Source organism: Megascapheus bottae, chromosome 21, assembly GCF_031878675.1.
Source record: "Megascapheus bottae isolate mThoBot1 chromosome 21, mThoBot2.hap1, whole genome shotgun sequence".
In the NCBI taxonomy this organism is placed as follows: Eukaryota; Metazoa; Chordata; class Mammalia; order Rodentia; family Geomyidae; genus Megascapheus; species Megascapheus bottae.
The window spans coordinates 10,713,828-10,732,241 of NC_143529.1; the positions used below are offsets into that span (position 1 = coordinate 10,713,828).

The following is an 18,414-nucleotide window of genomic DNA, read 5'->3' on the forward strand; positions in this document are numbered from 1 at the left end:
CCCATTGTAGCTCCCAGCCTTTAAGACTTACTGTTGCTTTTTTAGTTGCTTTTTGTTGGCAAATTATTCCTCAAATAAGAGCGTTCATCTTCCTCTGTATTTCCAGTTGCCCTTTCTGCCTGTCAACACTCACAGATGCTTCTCCTTAATGCCCACTACATGGCTAAGCCAATTCCATTTCTAGAAAACAATCTTTTTGCAATACAGAGTCAGTTTACACCAGGTGGGAGTCCATACCTTCAAGCCAGCCTGGAAGTTGAATAACTTCTGAGTCTCTAGACTCAGAGGAAATTTCTCAGCATTTAATGACTGTTTCTCTTTACCCAGCCCTCTTTCTCCTGGTCCCTCAAGAGGTGTCCTGAAGGGGCTCCCTGGACTCTGATCCTGCCTGTCATTTCTCTGTGCAGAGATTTATTTCACTTGGCTTTCCAGATCACTCATTTGCATTCTACCACTTAAGCCACAACACCACTTCGGGCTTTTTCTGTGTATGTAGTGCTGAGGAATAGAACCCAAGGCTTTATGCCTGCGAGGCAATGACTCTAACACTAGGCCACACTCCCAGCCCCCTGAGATTTTCTTTTATAACAGGCATATAAGCAACCTGGCTCAAGCTATATCATTTCTCCCACCCACTAGAACAATCCATTTAAAAGTGAAGCAACTTAGGTGTCAGGGATACAGCAAAATGGCAGCAGAGTACATCTAGTATGTGCAAGATTACTTAGCATTCAAGCCCCAGTCTCAAAAAAGAAGAAGTGAAGAAATATAATCCTCCTTTTTCAGTAAAGAAAATTGAGAGTAAGAGCAAAAATGATTGGATCAGATGGATGGTATGGGGAAAGATAGAGAAGAATCATGACATTAATCAAGATGCATTGTACTCATAAACTGATGTGTTGAGTTCAAACCTTTTATATAACTCAGCCAGACCCAAAGAGGCATAGGTTGCATGGTTTCTTTCATTTGTTGTAACTAGAATGTGCCTTAAATCTATAAGTAAACACACTTGGATGGTAAAAGACAAAATATATATATATAGTTGAGCATGATAAATTATACAGCACTCTAGGCATTCACACAGTGAGATGGAAGGAGGCTCAGTAGCTTTGTGCATATGATCCTATAAAATAATGTTTATCAAAATGAACTGCAAGACATGGAAACAAGTTTATTTAATAATTTTATTGTAATTAATAGAAGGGTTATAGTACATTCACCAGATAGAAAGTGCATCACTTCACATACATTGATACTCTTTCTCATGTCTTGATCCCCATTTCCCTTCCTCCACCCCCACCCATCATCTTGTTTTCCTCCCCTCCCTATCCGACTTCAAATAATCAAATACACATATATCCAATATATCAGATAACATGGTAAAATACTGTAACAATATGAGATAACCAAGGGACAGCAAAAGAGATGAGAGATAGCATAGTACATAAAGGACAACAATCACTCATTATACAGCTTTTGGGAAACAAGTTTTTTGTTGTCTTTGTTTTTGTTTTATCTTCCTTACCATTGTTTTTGTTTTCTGTACCTTTTGTCTTGTTTAAGTTGATCTGTTTGGAGGAAGGCAAGACAGGCCCAGAAAGAGTAGGACAAAAGGTGAATAAATGAAGTCGTAATACTACGTTGAAAATGAACTGTTTAACTGGGTTGGGGGACAGAAGAGAAAAACTAGGTGAAAGCTGGGGAAGGGGAGACATTGTTCATAATGAAATGTACTTATAACAAGAGCTTTATCTTGTGTGGTTGTTGTTCTTAATGTACTATGTTATTTCTCTTCTCTTTTTTTGCCCTTATGGTTAATCTCATGTTGTTACTGTATCTGCCTTTGTTACCTGGCATATTGTATATACATTTATTTGTTTATTTGAAATGGGGATGGGAAGAGGGGAAAACAAGATGATTGGGAGGGGGTGTGGGAGGGAAATAGGGAGAGAAACATGAGAAGGGATATCAATATGTAAGAAATAATGTACCTACTACCTGATAAATGTAACTGTAACCTCTCTATATATTATTCTGACAATAAAAAAAAGGAAAAAAAAAGAAGTATACTTATTACCTAATAACAGTAACTTCTCTTTATATAACGTTTTTTTTCTTTTGCCAGTCCTGGCTGGGGCTTGAACTCAGGGCCTGAACACTGTCCTTGGACTTACTCAAGGATAGAGCTTTACCACTTGAGCCACAGTACCATTTCTGGCTTTTTCTGTGTATGTGGCACCGAGGAATCAAACCTGGATCTTCGTGCATGCTAGGCAAACACTCTACCACTAGGCCACACTCTGGCCCCTCTTTTTATAACCTTTACAATAACAATTTTAAATAATAATAGTAAGATGTTTAGGTCATTGGTCAAGCATTTATTAACCCCTGAAATAAAGATAGTGTCATTCATGCTTACCATCCTTGGGATACAACTCGCTAAATAATGTCAAAGAACTTATCACTTAGTTGGAAAACAAAGCACAAGACTCACAATCAGGTGGCTCATGCCTGTAATCTTAGCTACTCAGGAGGCTGACAGACGAGGATCATGATTCAAAGCCAGCCCAAGCAGGAAAATCTATGAGACTCTAATCTCCAATTAAGTATCAAGAAGCTGGAAATGGAGCTGTGGCTCGTGTAGTACAGCATCAGCCTTGAGGGAAAAAGAAAAGAAAAAGAAAAAAACAAAGGATAAGGAACAGGGACCAGACCCTGAGTTCAAGCCCCAATACCAATACACACACACACACACACACACACACACACACACACACACACACACACACACACACGCAATTGAAAATATAACCAACTAACTCATAACTCATAAGTGTCCTTGTTCCTATCTTCCTACATACAAAGTATAGCTCTAATTGGTTGGATCTGCAGGAATTCAGAGCATGGAGAAAAGAGAAGTTTCAAGCTTCTTTCTGGGTGGAGTCAGGGGAAAGGGTCAGTCAGTGTGTACAGAGACAAGGTTGTCATTGTACACATAAAAGAATATTCACCAGGCATACAACAAATATGGGGATTTCTGGGAATTCTCTCTATAGTAGACACCATTCTGGGCCTCAAACACTGTGGTAAACTGGAGTATCATTCTAGCACTCCTAGGGAGTTCTAGGGAACATTCTAGGGAACAAAGCATTACAAAGGTAAGCAAGTGTCCTGTCAGGAAATAATGGTTCCATGGAGAATGTGAGACCTGGGGAATATGTGACTTGACACACCAAAATAACAGAATGGCACTGCCCATGCTAGTGTGAGAAAAGTTGAAGTAAAGTAACTATTGCACCAAGATGCTTTAGCACCTTCAAGAAACAGGAAAGAAGCCAAGTATCTACAAAGATAAGCAGAGAGTAGTGCTGATCTACTCAGAGAGATGCATAGAGCCCATCTCGTCAGAGGGCCCCTGTGGGCATGTGGGGTTTTACCAAGTGCAATAGGAAGCCACTGGAAGACTGTAATCAGAGAGATGCAGGATTATCCAGAAAGGGCCAATCAGGAGAGCTGTTCCCTGGGGCCGTAGACTTTTCTGCCCACACTGCAAGAGCATCTGACTGTGTAATGTTTCATATACTGGGCCCTGGAGAAATATAGGGAGACAGAGAAAATATAATCAAAAAATAGCCTGATCTGAAGGCACTTCCTAATCATAGAGCTCTCTCCAGTTGCTGTCATGAGCCAGCTGTCAATGTATACAGCCACTTCTTACATGGGACTCACCCACATACACCCTTGAACACACTCATTTCCACTGGCCCATGAAGACTATGACGGATGACCTAGGCTTCAAAACTGTGAGGAAATGTGAAAGCACCATTAGATCAGAAGTCATTTCTGAAATAGTGCTGTGGTGGTAAGGGTATGGACAACACCCTCTGAATCAGCTACTAAGTTCTTATTTAGCCAGGTACAGAAGAGGTCATATGCTCTCCATTTCTGTCTGGGACCCTGTCACACTGCGAATGTTACCTTAACATAAAGCATCCACGCTCATGACAATGCCAGGCCTCTGTGGACTCATATCAGAAGTGTTGGGGCACAGAGATGTTTTATCAGTTCTCCTGAAACTACACTTTATAAGCAGCTACTCATTTTACCTGTATTTGAGCCCAAGTTCTAGGTAGTACTTTAGCTGACAGAACTGTGTTTTATTGGTAGATAGCTAAATGGAGACATTGAAGAATATTTTCTTCTTTTTTTCTCCTTTAATTTTTTTTCTTTATTTTTGTGTGCTTGCACTAGAGATCTAACTCAAGGACTCAGATGCTGTTCCTTAACTTTTTCATTTACAGCTGATGCTCTACCACTTGAACCATAGCTCTACTTCCAGCTTTTTGCTGGTTAATTGAAAATTAGTATCTCATGGACCTTCCTGCCTGGGTTGACTTCGAACTTGAGCTGCATTTGATTCTCAGATGTCAGCCTCCTGAGTAGCTAGGATTACAGACATGAGCCACTGATGCCCAGCCAATACATTCTTCTATGAAGTGCACTGAGCACTTTAGCCAGATCTCGGCTTTGGTTCCTGCTCTACCACTTCATTCTGAAGGGCCCTGAGGTACAAATCTCATCTCCGTGGATCTCGGTTTTCTCTCTGGACAATGGTTGCCTTGACTAGATCACTGATTTCTAACAAAATGACTGTGGGCACTGGAAGGAAATAAGGAAGCTGCAGAAGGTCTGGGTAGATCCTACACCCCATACCTCCTCCTCAATCTGAGCCACACACTGAACTGATAGGATGTTTGCTTTCCTATGAGGGGCCATTTCCACAGCTAGAATAAAAACAAGTTGGAAATAGTATAAGGAGGCAGCGTGCCCACTCTGTCTGAGAAGAATGAAATCTATCCAGGATGCATACCCAGGCATTGTGAAGAGTGGGTTGAAGCTGAGATTATTGTTTATGGATTTTTAACTGATACTCTTCATTTTCAGAGGAGGTGTATACTGCATCCTGAGCCAAGTTCAAAGCCAGGATTGGTGGGAGCGAGGTTGAAATCAAAACCTGACCCACACAAGTCCCTAGGCTTGAAAAGCCACAAAGCAGGAAGTCTCCACCTCCTTGCCCTCCTCTCCGAGGCTCCAGACTGGCCTATTTCCACACACATACAGAATCCAGTCACTTGCACATCGATCTCTCCACTAACCACATGGGGCTAGTGCTAGAGAGCATTGTATCTCTATCCAGAAGAGCTTCCTCATAGCAGCCATGCCTTACCCACTGAAGGAATCGGATGAGCTGGTTTTCTTTGTGAATGGGAGGAAGGTAAGTGTTGGAAGTTCCTTTGTGGCTCTCTGAGACAGCAGGAAGCCCCCTGGCTCAAGAGGAGCCTTATAGCCATCTGATTTGAGCCCAGTCAGGGGCAAGGAGCTCAGAACTAAAAGCTCATCCAAATTCATTCTGTCAGGCTCAGCTCCTAGCAAAGAGAGGAGGCAGCAAAGCCTTGGTGTCTATGGGTGCATTTACTGTGCATCCTTATGTAAGTCACTTCACCTCCCTGGGCCTTGGCCCCCATCCGCTTCCTAACCTAATGTAAAGACAGAAAGAAAACCACTCACTGCGTTGATGTGGGACCCCAACATGCTTACAAAACTGGGCTCGAGACACACAGTCACTGTGTAACACAACTCCATCCCCACACTCAGGAAGATGAGAGGTGACGCTTTCTTTGTTTTCCTGTAGTAACTTTATTTCTCTGCTGAGTCTCCATTCTGCAAGACTGGATGAGATAGAAACATGATCCATTAGGACTCTCTCTCTCCTCCCCCCCTCTTTCTCTTTGTCTCTCCCCCACACACCCTGTTATAGCTAAGTTCCAAGGGGAATCAGTGGGACAAGAGCAGGACCTCTCAGCTCCCACCTTTCCACTTTTCCCTCCTGTCCTCACCAGCCTTCCTATCATAATCTCTGTCTCTTAAGAGCACATGACTGCTTTGGGGTCTTGTCACTTCTTTCCAGAGCCTCACATCCCTCTAATTCCACACACTTAACTGATCGACCTTGCTCTCCTTTGTGTGAGTGAATGAATGTATATGTGTGTGTATGTGCGTGCACACGTGTGTGTGTGTGTGTGTGTGTGTGTGTGTGTGTGTGTGTACACATGCACCAGTACTGGGGCTTGACCTCAGGACCTCATGTTCTTGATTAGCTTTTTCCATTCAAGCCTGGGGCTTTGCTGCTTGAGCCATCCATCCACTTTGGCATTTTGCTGGCGAATTGGAGATAATGGTATCTCAAATTTGGCTTTGAACTGAGATCCTCAGATCCATCTCCTGAGTAGTTAGGGTTATAGGCATGAGTCATCAATACCTAATTTGCTCTTGTTTTCTTGGAAGTGGGTAGAGTATAGTCTCTAGATCCCCTCATTTACCACTTTGCCCTCTTGTCTGTGTCCAGTCTTCCCAGCCAACTACTGCCATGCTTTCCCAAAACATCATTTGTGAGCTAAGTCCCTACTTGCTTGTTCTGTTGGCATAGGCTTTGGAGATTTCTTCTTTAACCTTTTATTCCATGTGCCTTCTAAGTCAGGAGCCCAGAATGACATGGCTGCAGTCAAAACAGTGTGAATTAGAGGAAATATAAGTCTCTGTGTTGACATCCATTAGAGGATAAAAAGATTTATTTTTGTTTTCAATGAGAGAACAGAAAGCAGTTGAATGTTAGTATCTCAACTTACAACCATCTTCCTACAGTTTGGGGGTTTTTTTTGTTTGTTTGGCCAATCCTGGGACTTGAACTCAGGGCCTGGGCTCTGTTCCTGAGCCTCTCTGTGCTTAAGGTTAGCATTCTACCATTTGAAACACAGCACCACTTCCGGCTTTTTCTGTGTACTGAGGAACACCCAGGGCTTCATGCTAGACAAGCACTCTACCACGAAGCCACACTCCCAGACCCTTCCTATAGCTTTAAAAAAAAAAATTGTAGAAAGAAAGAAAGATAGCACCTTAACTAACATTGATAACCCACTGGGTCTTTCTTTCCTCTAATATAATATAGAGTTTAGGAGTTTCTTCAAGCCACCTCAAGTCAGAGCCAACGGGAATATCAAAAAATACACAAAGAAGAGGCATTCCTCATGACTTCGAGCACAAACTCTCCCACTTTTCAAGGGGAAGGATGAAGGAATTCTAGTGTCCCATCTGAGCCACTTCAACCTCAGCATGGAGGCTTACCACGGGGCCCCTCTGCCATGGAGGGGGACTAGAAGGTTCCAAAGCCTCTCCAAGATGACAGTAACTCTCCCCACTCCCTTTTCTGCCACAAATTCTGAGAAGACTTGGGTCATCAAATGTCTGGCAATTTTTCCACCCAGTCTTCTGCCTTACAAGACCCCTTCCATACATACACGGCGAGCCAAATCGTCCCAAGTTCTGAAATCTTTCCAGAGTACAAAAGACTAAGTTGGAAAGATCTTCAAAGGCAGACGGTGGAGCAAATGTGAAGAATGTGAGCGCAGGAGCATCCACACACAGCGGCGGTCCCCCGCTCTTGTCACACAGAACAGCAGTTCTGCCAGTTACCCCCAGAGACCCCTTCCCTAAGTGTAAGTGTGTGTGTGTGTGTGTGTGTGTGTGTGTGTGTGTGTGTGTGTGTGTGTGAAAGTTGTTTGCCCTCAGAGCACAAAAGAGCAGGTACAAATGAAATAGTCCAATCCCTAAATCAAACAAGTCACCACACACATTCCACATAATAATCTCTCCTATGTTTCCAACTCAGGTGACAGAGAAGAATGTGGACCCTGAAGTGACCTTGCTGGCCTTCTTGCGAAAGAACTGGATCCTTTAAAAAAAAAAAAAAGTACTGGCAGTGTGTATGCTTGCCTTAAAACTTAAGCCAATGTTTGTGACAATTGATCACTCTTTCCAAACCATCAGCGTCTCAGCTTTTGCTTGCTATTTGCTTTTAGGCTGGATTTAAGGGTATCAGATTAATTGGGCTAGTTTGGAGAGGAGGAGGTTTCTTCCAGTATGGCCTTTATCTGATTTAATAGTTGAAATATAAGATACCCTCTTTTCTTATCCCTCAGTGTTCCCTGCAGGCTCTTTGGAATTTACCCAGGGGTTATATAATAGAGGTTTAGGCTCGTGGTTTAGTTTCATGAAACCAAATTCTCCAAAATCTGTAAGATCATGTGTCTATTTTGACATCAATTTTTCCCTTGTCATTTTATATCCTGGGATATAAATAGAGCTTCGTAAGGGCAAACATTATTTTAATTAGTAAGTTTTAATTAGTAAATCTCTCAAAGAAGCCAAAAATAAATAGCAGAAGCTACAAATTATTGAAATTGGCCTCTTGATGAGTTTTGTTTAAGAGCCCTCCTGATTTCTAATTAGTTGTCAATAATTGAAAATTAGGCAATTTCATTTTTTAAAAATCCAGAGTTTTCAGCCTCTTCTGACAAATGGAAAGATAGCCCTTCTTGCAGAGCTGAGGAAGGACTATCCCTGGTCCCCTCTCTAAAGTGAAGTCCAGACTTCAAGACACACTCATCTGCTTCTCATTTATTTAACCTTTCTGATAAGCATTTAAGGTTACGATTAGTTCAGATGAATAATCCTCATCATTAGATTAAAAGACAAATGACAGTAGTAAAGGTTAGTGATTCTGAATTCTTGATAGCCAGCCTAATTAATTACATCCAATAATATAAAGTTGTATGGAAATGCATCGTGACTAGGAAGAAGATGAACAGCAAATGGGCTGAGGCTGAGCCTCCCTGGGGAATGGGCCGTGGACCAATCAGAGCAGAGGAATGCTCAAGATGGGATCTGGAAATAAGAGATTTCTCTATAAAGACGCACCACTTTGCTTTCAAAAGCAATATAAGCCAGAGAATGGCTGTTTCATTGCCTGGCTTATTATCAGGCAAAACTCATTATATATCAAGTTCCTAAAAATATAGCTCTTCTCTTCCAATTACATGATTGGAACCTAGAAGACGATGTAAAAGAATACCTCTGTAATAGAAATAGGATTTATAAGATGCTTGTAATAAGCCTGCAGTGATAAGGTAGGTATTACTTCTCCCTCTTTACAGGTGAGAAAATAGAGATTACTACACAAGGTCCTGCACTAATAAGATAAGGAGAGGCCTTAAGTAAGATCTGGAAGAAAGTGAATGATTTCTCATACATATGTGTCACGCCACACAGAACTTCCTCATTGAGACACCTTAGGAAAGTAACTATGCTAGAGACCAAGTGTCTGCCTTGGCACCTTTACCTTGACCACCTCTTCCAGTACACCTCACTGGTACCAAGTACGCCTGTGGGAGAGGAGGCTGCGGGGCCTGCACTGTGATGGTGTCTAAGCATGATCCAGTGTCCAAGAAGATAAGGTAGCCCGCCCCAAGACCTGTTATCTAGGGAGGGCTCTGCGGCTTTCCCTGGCTTACATTCTCATCTCACAACTAAGAATTGTACATTCTTACTGTCTCTGGATGTTAGATAACTCTGAAAAGTCCCCTAAACACAAGCTAATTAAGTTTTGCATTTCATTTCAGAGAGATCATGTGCCTCCCAAGGCCTATCTGTGCACCTCAGATTAGGAAACCCCAGATTAGGGCCACCAAGTTTACATATGGGAAGTTTGAGGCTTGAAAAAGACGACATAGCTTCTTTAAGATCATATAACCTGGCCGGGAGTTTGGCCTAGTGGTTAAAGTGCTTGCCTAGCATGCATGAAGACCCAGGTTCAATTCCTCGGTACCACATACATAGAAAAAAGCCGGAAGTGGTACTGAGGCTCAAGTGGTAGAGCTCTAGCCTTGAGAAAGTCCAAGGCCAGTGTTCAGGCCCTGAGCTCAAGCCCAGGACTGGCACAAAAAAAAAAAAAAAAAAAAAAAAAAAGATCATATAACCAGTAACCTATAGAATAAGGACTCACATCCATGTTTTCTGGCCTTGAAGCAGATGTTCTTTCTACTCCAGATTTTACAACTTTGCAGAGCAAGGACTTAGAACTTGATTTTACCCTTTAACTGAGATTCATCCAAATCCAGCCCAAATCAGGAGATGGCTTCAAAACACAAGTTACCCCCACACTGTTGAGGGATCTTATCCAGAGACTTGGGTGTAGTTTCTTTGGTTTCTTAAGGTCAATGTCCCAATAGATGGTAGTTAAAGGCCCTCTCCTTCTAGGAGGGTCTATGTTAGGATTGCAAAGTTTCTCTGAAATTCAGGCTATCCATATTCACCTTAAGGACCCCCAGATTCCTACAGATAGCATGGTTAGCAGGCTGAGTCCAACCTGCTCTTTCCTGTCACCCAGTCCCTAGACTGAGTGAAGGGCTCTCCTGCCCACTTCGGGGGTGGGGGGCCATGGGGCAGGACTGTGTTGACCCTTGGTTTACCCTTTGTTTCTCATTCAAAGACACTTCTCTGTCACCTCATGCCTGGTGCCCATCTGCTCTCTGTATGGGGCAGCAGTCACTACGGTGGAAGGTGTCGGAAGTATCAAAACCAGACTTCACCCCGTGCAGGTAAGATGACATATTACATCTAAACTCCCTTTTAATCGAATGCTGCATTGACTATACTGCCAGAGCTAGCCAGGCTGTGACTAGGTAAGTAGAAACTTTAGGATACATGTTGACCATGGGAATACAAGTGTTAAGTGATTCCAGAGACAGCTGGAAACACATCCACCTTCTTTTAGAGGGTCATCTTGTTTTGTGACTTTTTCTACTTAAGTGATGTTGGGATTATCAAAACATTGACTGATACCTGGTGGACTATGACCTGGAGTAGAGCTTCAACACCGGATTTGAATCAAATGTGATATTTATTATACTACATTATCTCTGAAGCTAATGGATTATTCCTTGTGCCATTGAGAGTTTAGGAATAAAATCAGAATTGGGGATGAGTGGAATCTGAAAGTAACATTAGGATTATCAAAGCTGCCTTAAAATGATTGAGGTTATTTTTCAAATCTTAACCTGAAGTCAGAGCAAAAGGATTGAATTTAAGAGTGATATGACATGTGATGGCAGACACCACATCAATTCCTCTGCCATTGTCACAGAGGCTGGGGCGACTCAGGACTAGATCAACCAGAAGGAAGGAGTTTCTAGGTTCTATCACAGGAGACTCAATTCCAAGGAGGTCAGAAAAGGTGATAGATCCAGCAGTGTCTTCTAGAGCAGACAAAATGCTCCCCACAAAGTTAAAATCTACACTAGAGCTCAAGCTTTGATGTTCCCAACATTCACTGAGGGCTTGTTAAAAATTCAGATTCTGAGTCAGGAGGTTTGGAACAGAAGCCCTAAGTCCTACACTTCCTAAAAGCTTCCAGGAGAAACCAACACTACCAGACAAGAGATCACATTTTAAATAGCAAGGCTCTAAAGCACAGATCAAAATCTTGGCCTTTGAAAGTAGAGCTTCCTTTGAGTAACACAGAAGAATTTAAAGAGGAAAGCAAGGCTGAATTTGGTAGTACATATTTCTAATCCCAGAATTTAGGGAGTTAAGTCAGGAGGTTGGAGAGTTTACGGCCTGCCTGGGCTGTAACAAGCTCTTTGTCTCAAAGGAAGAAGAGAAAGAAGAGGAGAAAGATTATATTAAATAGTCTCCAATTCTATTATACACACTCTGTCAGTGTGTATAAGTGTATATAATCAACATTTTAAATATTGATTCCTGGAGACTTTTCTCCAGGAAGTGTGCAGGTTGCACACTATAAATTCCCACCTGGAAGGTTTTGAACACTTGACACAGAGAAGTGATTATAATGGTAGCATATGGCTGCTGAATCACTATTACCAGGAACAGCCAAGAAAGGGGGAAAAGAAGGACTTAAAAGGATGGGCACATAGTCTCACCATGGGTTCCACCATGGCAAGGAGATTCTGGCTCGTGGGCTCTGGTAAGAACTTAGGGCAGAAGGAAGGCAGGGCTGTGATCATGAATGTATCTTTTCAGGAGAGAATCGCCAAGAGCCACGGCACCCAGTGCGGATTCTGCACTCCTGGGATGGTGATGTCTTTGTATGCCCTGCTCAGGAACCACCCACAGCCCTCAGAGGAGCAGCTCATGGAAGCTCTGGGAGGTAGGACTCACCCTAAAACTAGCTGGGAAGTGGGCTTCAGGCCACTCCATGCCTCTTCAGCATCACTTTAGCCTGGCTCAGGCCCCTACTTCATGCGTTTCTAAAGTAGCCATGGTTCACCCAAGCACAGAGAAGGATCCACACAGCCAACACCTGTCATGTAACTACACCACTTCTCTATCCAATGAGGCAAGAGTCTGTATCATCAGCCTGCTAGAATCACATGAACAAAGATCCATAAACTGGAGGAGATAAAAGATCAGAAATTCATTCTCCTGACGTTCTGAAGGCTTTAAGTCTGAAATTATGGTGTTGGCAGGCAATGCTCTAACCTAATGCTCTAAGGGGAATCCATCCTAGCCTCTTCCTACCTTGATAGTTGACCTTTTTGTGGCATTTCTTGATTTATAGGTATATCACTCCAATCTGTATCTCTGTCCATGCACCTTTCTCCTTGTATATCTGTGTCCAAATCCCTCCCTCTCTTAGAAGGATTCAGTCATTTGATTAGGGCCCAATTCAATGGTATCTGAATCATCACTTGCAGATACCTTATTTCCAAATCAAGTTACGTTCACAGGTTACCAAAGTTAGGCCTCTAAAACATCTTCTGAAGGAACTCAATTCAACCCCTACTAAAACTCTTCATTTACTACGGTAACCCTTTAGAGTTTGCATTAGGTTTAAGTGGCTAAGCGGAAGTTCATAAACCTATCCTTCTCATAAGGTTGATCATCAATTCTTATCATTCTTAGCCCGAGGGCTGACAGGCCCTCAGTGAGCTCCAGCTGAACTCTCTCTTGCTAACACTCTCCCTTTTTCTCCTCCAATACTGAATCTAATATTTTAGTCATTGAAAATCCCCATCTTCTGGGGCTATGTATAATGGCTCATCTCTATAATCCCAGCTATTCAGGAGGTAGAGATTGGGAAGATATCAGTTCAAGCCTAGTCTAGACAAAAAAGCTAGTTAGCAAGTTCCCATCCCAACCAATAAACTGGTGTGTTGGCATGTAGCTGTCACCCCTACTCTGCAGGAGGCAGCAGTAAGAGGATCACAATCCAGGCCAGACTGGATAAAAATGCAAGACCCTATTTAAAAACTAAAGCAAAAATGCTAACTATATGGTTCAAGTGGTAGAGCCCCTATCTAGCTAGCACATACCGAGCACTGAGTTTAAATTCCAGCACCACCAAAAATGTCTGAGTCCTTCAGTAGCTTCTCAGCCCTAAATCCAGGAACAGGTCTCCCATACTCACACTTCCTTCCCTCATCTCAGCTCCCTGCAGGCCAGTCTCCTCTGCACTGCTCTCCTCAGTACCTTGCTCATGAGAATCGGAGAACTTCATCCATTCCCCAACAACCCATAGCCAGCTCAGCCCCGAAGCTCAGTTCCCACAGGAACTCCATTCACACTCATCCGCCTCCCCAAGCCTGAGGCTCTCTGATGCTGGGTCATAGCACATTTCTCAGCACCCTCCCTCAGAAGCTCTGATTCCTGCTATTAACAAATACCTCCACATATCTCCAGGGCACTAATGAGAAGCACTTAGGACACACTATCCAAGACGGGTGCTTTTCTCACCTAGTGCTTGAAATTTGTGCAAAGATTCTATCGTATATAGTCTAAAATAGAATTCTTGTCAATAGACACACATTGGAGCTAAAGATATAGCTTAGTGGATATAGTGCTTGCCTAGCAAGTATGAGGCCCTGGGGCTATCCCCAGTACCACTAGAAGAAAAGAAAGGAGGGGTGGAGGTAAAGAGAAAGAGAAAATAAGGAAAAGAAGAAGGAGGGAAGGAAGGAAGGAAGGAAGGAAGGAAGGAAGGAAGGAAGGAAGGAAGGAAGGAAGAAAGGAAGGAAGGAACGAAGAAGTAGGGAAGGGAAAGAGGGAGGAAGAGAGGAAAGGGAAGGGGAGGGAAGGAAAGGGAAGGGAAATTAATAGATGAAAAGTAAATTCACCGGCTAGATTACCAGCTCTTCAAGATAGAATAAGACTGAGGGATTCAAGAATTGAAGAGTTAAGAAAGATAAACAGAGAGGAGAAAACAATATTAACCAATAAACAATTTGACAAATATTCTCTTTTTAATGAGTTTAGAGAAAGCCCGGTACAGAGGAATGCACCTATAATCCCAGCACACAAGAGACAGGGGCAAGAGGATCTTATTTTGAGGTCAGCCTGTGTTGCATAATGAGGCTCTGTCCTGAGAAAAAGGAGAGTAGGAGGCCATGGGCATTGTCCAAGGGTGGTGCATACCCAAGGCTTTGGATTTGATCACTAATGCCAGCCAAAATGAAAAATCTATTTCAACTTTCAAAAGAAGCCACTGACAATTCTGCTTGCTTCTCCTTCGATTAGGTAATCTATGCCGCTGCACGGGATATCGATCAATTCTCCAGAGTGGCAGCACTTTCTGCAAGGTAAGTGGTGACTGCAGAGATACCCTACAGAACAAGGACAGATGGTAGAGACAGCTATTCATGGGGAGATGTGCAGAAATGGGGGGACAGTATTATAGACTGCTAGAATCGAGTAGACAAAGTGAGTCAACTTCAACTGACTTAGGGGCATTTGAGCTGCTTCCTGAGGATGGAGTAAGCGTGATGCCCCCCTTTCAAGATCACAGAGGAAAGTCAGATGACCTGAACAGTGCCCAGACATTTTCCAGCAGGTCGCAAGGCATCTGGGCAAGACAAATAAGGGTCTTCAGCAAATCAAGGAGACAAACAAGATGAAGTTCGATTTGAGGAGGCAAGAGTCCTCCCAGCAACACAACCAGCCAGAAAGGTGTGAGCACACAATGAAGCTGAACGTGTAGTGAAGAGCCCAAATTCATACCAAAAGCACACACAAGTTCCTGGGACTTGAACTCAGGGCCTAGGTACTGATGATCTTGAGCTCTATTGCTCAAGGCGAGCATTCTGCCACTTGAACCACACACAGCTCCACTTCCAGCTTTTTGGTGATCAATTGAAAATAAGAGTCTTGTGGACTTCCCTATCCAGACTGGCCTTGGGCCTTGATCCTCAGATCTCAGCCTACTAAGTAGTCAGGATTACAGGTATGCGCTACTAGCTCCTGGCAATGTGCCGGGCCATTCTGAAAAAAACACATGAATTGTTCTCGACGCACAGAAATAGCTCCACAAATGGTTGTTACTATTTCTGAAATTGTTGTTGAAGCTATGAATTTTGTGTGGCAAGGACATCAGACAGGCACATTTAGTGGCCCTTCGTGTCAGGATGGGTCTGAGTGTGTCACCCTTAGCACCATGTAGCCCCTCCCCCCTGCTATTCTCAGGAGTCCCCAGAGCTAATGATAGCTTACCTATCTAGGACTTTCACTCCTTTTCTAGACCATTCTCCACACGTGGTCTTGACTCCACACAGGCCAGGCACAAGACTCCTTCCTAAGAGTCATCAAGAGCACATCCTAATAGTCAGTGTCTACACCCCACACTCAAGGTTGAAGGGAAGCCAATGAGCATCTGTGTGTGGAGCGAGGGAATAGAGTTTGGACCCTTGGGCTGGGTTTCACAGCTGTCCAAGGCCCCTTTCTGTGCAGAAGTCATGCAGGAAGAAAAGGGAGAAAGGACACAGCCTGAGGCTCTCTGTTTATATTCTTGCCTCAGCGACACAAACAGTAGAAATGAACCAGCAGGTATGTCTTCTACCCCAAAGCCAAGCAGGTGCCTTTCCATGTGTGGCCCCACTTCTGCTGCCACATGGAGCCTGAGCAGTGAAAGCCCAGCTATTTGCTAGTGTAAAGGGAAAAGCACTTGTGAGATAGAAAAGAAGTTCAAGGAAACCTCTTTCCTGGTGCAAATGGCCTCCACAGTCGTGGTATACAGACTGTGGGGCTACAAAGATACAAATGGGATCAGACACACCACCCTGCCACCTGGAACTTTAATGCTTGAAAGCAGCCCAATCCCAGAGAGGATGCACAAGACACACAGCAAAAACAAGATGGCCTTTTTCCTGTTGTCACTGAGTCACAGTCTATCATGAAAACTCTAAGAACTTTGAGGAAGAAGGGAGCACTGCTGTGGTTAGTTCTTAGGCAGAATTGGGAAGATGGTAGCTTGAGACAGGGGACAGACTTAGATAACTGAAGTGTCTGAGAGAAAGTATCTTGCTAAACTCTTGGGAGAAGGTAAAAAAGAAACATTTAGAAGAAATGGAAATGAAAGAGCTACCAATGGAAACCAGCTGGAAATGTCAGTCGACTCATTCTCAACCAGCTCTACACAGCCTTCCAGGTGCTGGTTATCTGTTACCTCACTGGTTTTCTTTCCCATCTTTTTCTTTCATTTTTTCCTTTTTTTATTTTGTTTTCTCTTTCTTAAATATATAGTATGAATTATAATGAACAATGGTTTAGATATTACATATACATGCTAAGAAATAGATGAATTATAGCTTCTTTAAAATTAAATTTCATCCTAAGAATTTATCATAAAGAATTCACAGAACAGGCCACCAGTGGCCTGTAATCCTACTATTCAGGAGGCTAAGACCTGAAGATCAAGGTTCAAAGCCAGCCCAGGCACTAAAGACCTTGACACTCTCATCTCTAATTAAGCAGTAGAAAATGGGAAGCCCAATGGATAGGGTGGTAGCCTTTTGCTGAAGAGCTCAGGAGTTCAAGCCCCACAACCACCACCACCAACAACAAAAAGTCTAAAGTCTCATATAAATTCATAAATCCTCTAGGGAACATACACATTTACCTATAAAAAGTTTAATGTGCCAGGCATCAGGAGTTTGTGCCTATAATCCTACCTAACCAGGAGTCTGGGCAGAGGTTTGAAGCCAGCGCAGGCAGAAAGGTTCATGAGCCTCTTAGCTCCAATAAAGCACATGCACACACACACACACACACACACACACACACACACACACACACACAAGTTTAATGTAAAGCATCTCTCCTTCTTAGGATGCAGGTGGATGTCAGCAGCGAGGAACAGGACAATGCTGTCTGGATCAGAGAGAAAACGATTGCCCCTCACTTGGCAGCAAAAGTGATGTGAGTTCCTTTGCTTCTTTTGTCCTATCGCTGTACTATTTGACACTAGTTTGGTTTTAAAGCTAGGTCTATGTGTGTGCATTTCAAGGGTCATTCTGTATGCCTCTTACAACTGTCGCACACATGCACAAGTCATCTAGGAAGAGTGGGGACCCAACAAGCCATGAGCTCATTGTCTCCATCATCCAAAAGGCTGGGACAGAGAGAAAACAAAATCCACTCGAGAAGAACCACAGTCTCCAATGGAATGGATTTCTGGAACTTCCACTGCTCACACAGAGAACCCTCCACCATTGTGCCAGGCAGACCCTCCCACCTTGGGAGAGCTCAGGAGCTCACTCTCCTGACATGCTACTGGTCTCCACACTGAGCCTTGTTCTTTGGGCTATATTCCTCTCCATTGGGGACCCACTGCCAGTTCTTAAGGAGATTCTTTATGCAGGATAAAATACAGAGCTGGCTCCCTAGGGAAAGGAGACCCAAGAGCCCAGAGCAGGCCTCAGACCACAGTGTGCCCTCTATAGCCTGCTCTATCCACTTCTCTCCCTCACAACTAACTTCTTCCCACCCTCACCCCCACACCCCCACTGTCTGCTTATTTAAATCCAAAGAAACTGCACTGGGACAGAGGGCTGCATGCCCCCTCCCCCCATCACCACAGAGGATCAGTGCCTCAGAGAAGTCCAAGCATTGGAAAGTCAAGGCTCTGATGCAGTCTTAGGTTAACATGAACAAATACAAAAAAAAAACAAAACACAAAAAACAAAATAACTGGGGTGTGTGTGTGTGTGTGTGTGTGTGTGTGTGTGTGCAAGCTGGTATTGGAGTTTGAACTCAAGGCTTTGGAATCCCATTTAGCTATTTTACCCAAGGCTGGTGCTCTACCACTTGAGCCATTTCCAGCTTTTTGCTTGCTACTTGGAGGTAAGAATCTCTCAGATTTGTCTGCCTGCCTTAATAGCTAGGATTACAAATGTAAGCCACTGCATCCAGCTAAGAATATGATTTTTAAAATAGTATACCCTGATACTTATTCATGAAAGAATCACAGTGATGAAGAGTAGAAATTGGGATGCATGATTCTCACATTCTTTCCCACAGGAACATGTACATAGAACACTCAATACTGCTAGCAGGCCAGGTGCTGAGTGAGGACACAGAGCTATCTTTTTTTTCCATATATTTTTTATTGTAATTAATAGAAGGGTTACATTATATTCACAAGATAGAAAGTGCATTACTTCACAAACATTGATACCCTTTCTCATGTCTTGGTCCCCATTTCCCTCCCCCTACCTCTGCCCCTCATCT

The 18,414-nt window shown here is 43.2% G+C and overlaps 1 protein-coding gene across 1 annotated transcript in view; it reads left to right on the plus strand.

Annotated features, from left to right (window-relative positions):
- The first annotated feature begins 5,152 nt into the window (after positions 1 to 5,152).
- The window catches only part of LOC150048612 (aldehyde oxidase 2-like), an 81,472-nt gene continuing 68,210 nt past the window's right edge, over positions 5,153 to 18,414 (plus strand). The window contains exons 1-7 of the mRNA XM_090354356.1: positions 5,153 to 5,275; positions 7,727 to 7,784; positions 9,254 to 9,350; positions 10,385 to 10,493; positions 11,938 to 12,064; positions 14,431 to 14,492; positions 17,014 to 17,103. Coding sequence (XP_090210482.1) covers positions 5,219 to 5,275; positions 7,727 to 7,784; positions 9,254 to 9,350; positions 10,385 to 10,493; positions 11,938 to 12,064; positions 14,431 to 14,492; positions 17,014 to 17,103 — 600 coding nt within the window. The 5' untranslated portion in view covers positions 5,153 to 5,218. The remainder of the gene's footprint in view (positions 5,276 to 7,726; positions 7,785 to 9,253; positions 9,351 to 10,384; positions 10,494 to 11,937; positions 12,065 to 14,430; positions 14,493 to 17,013; positions 17,104 to 18,414) is intronic.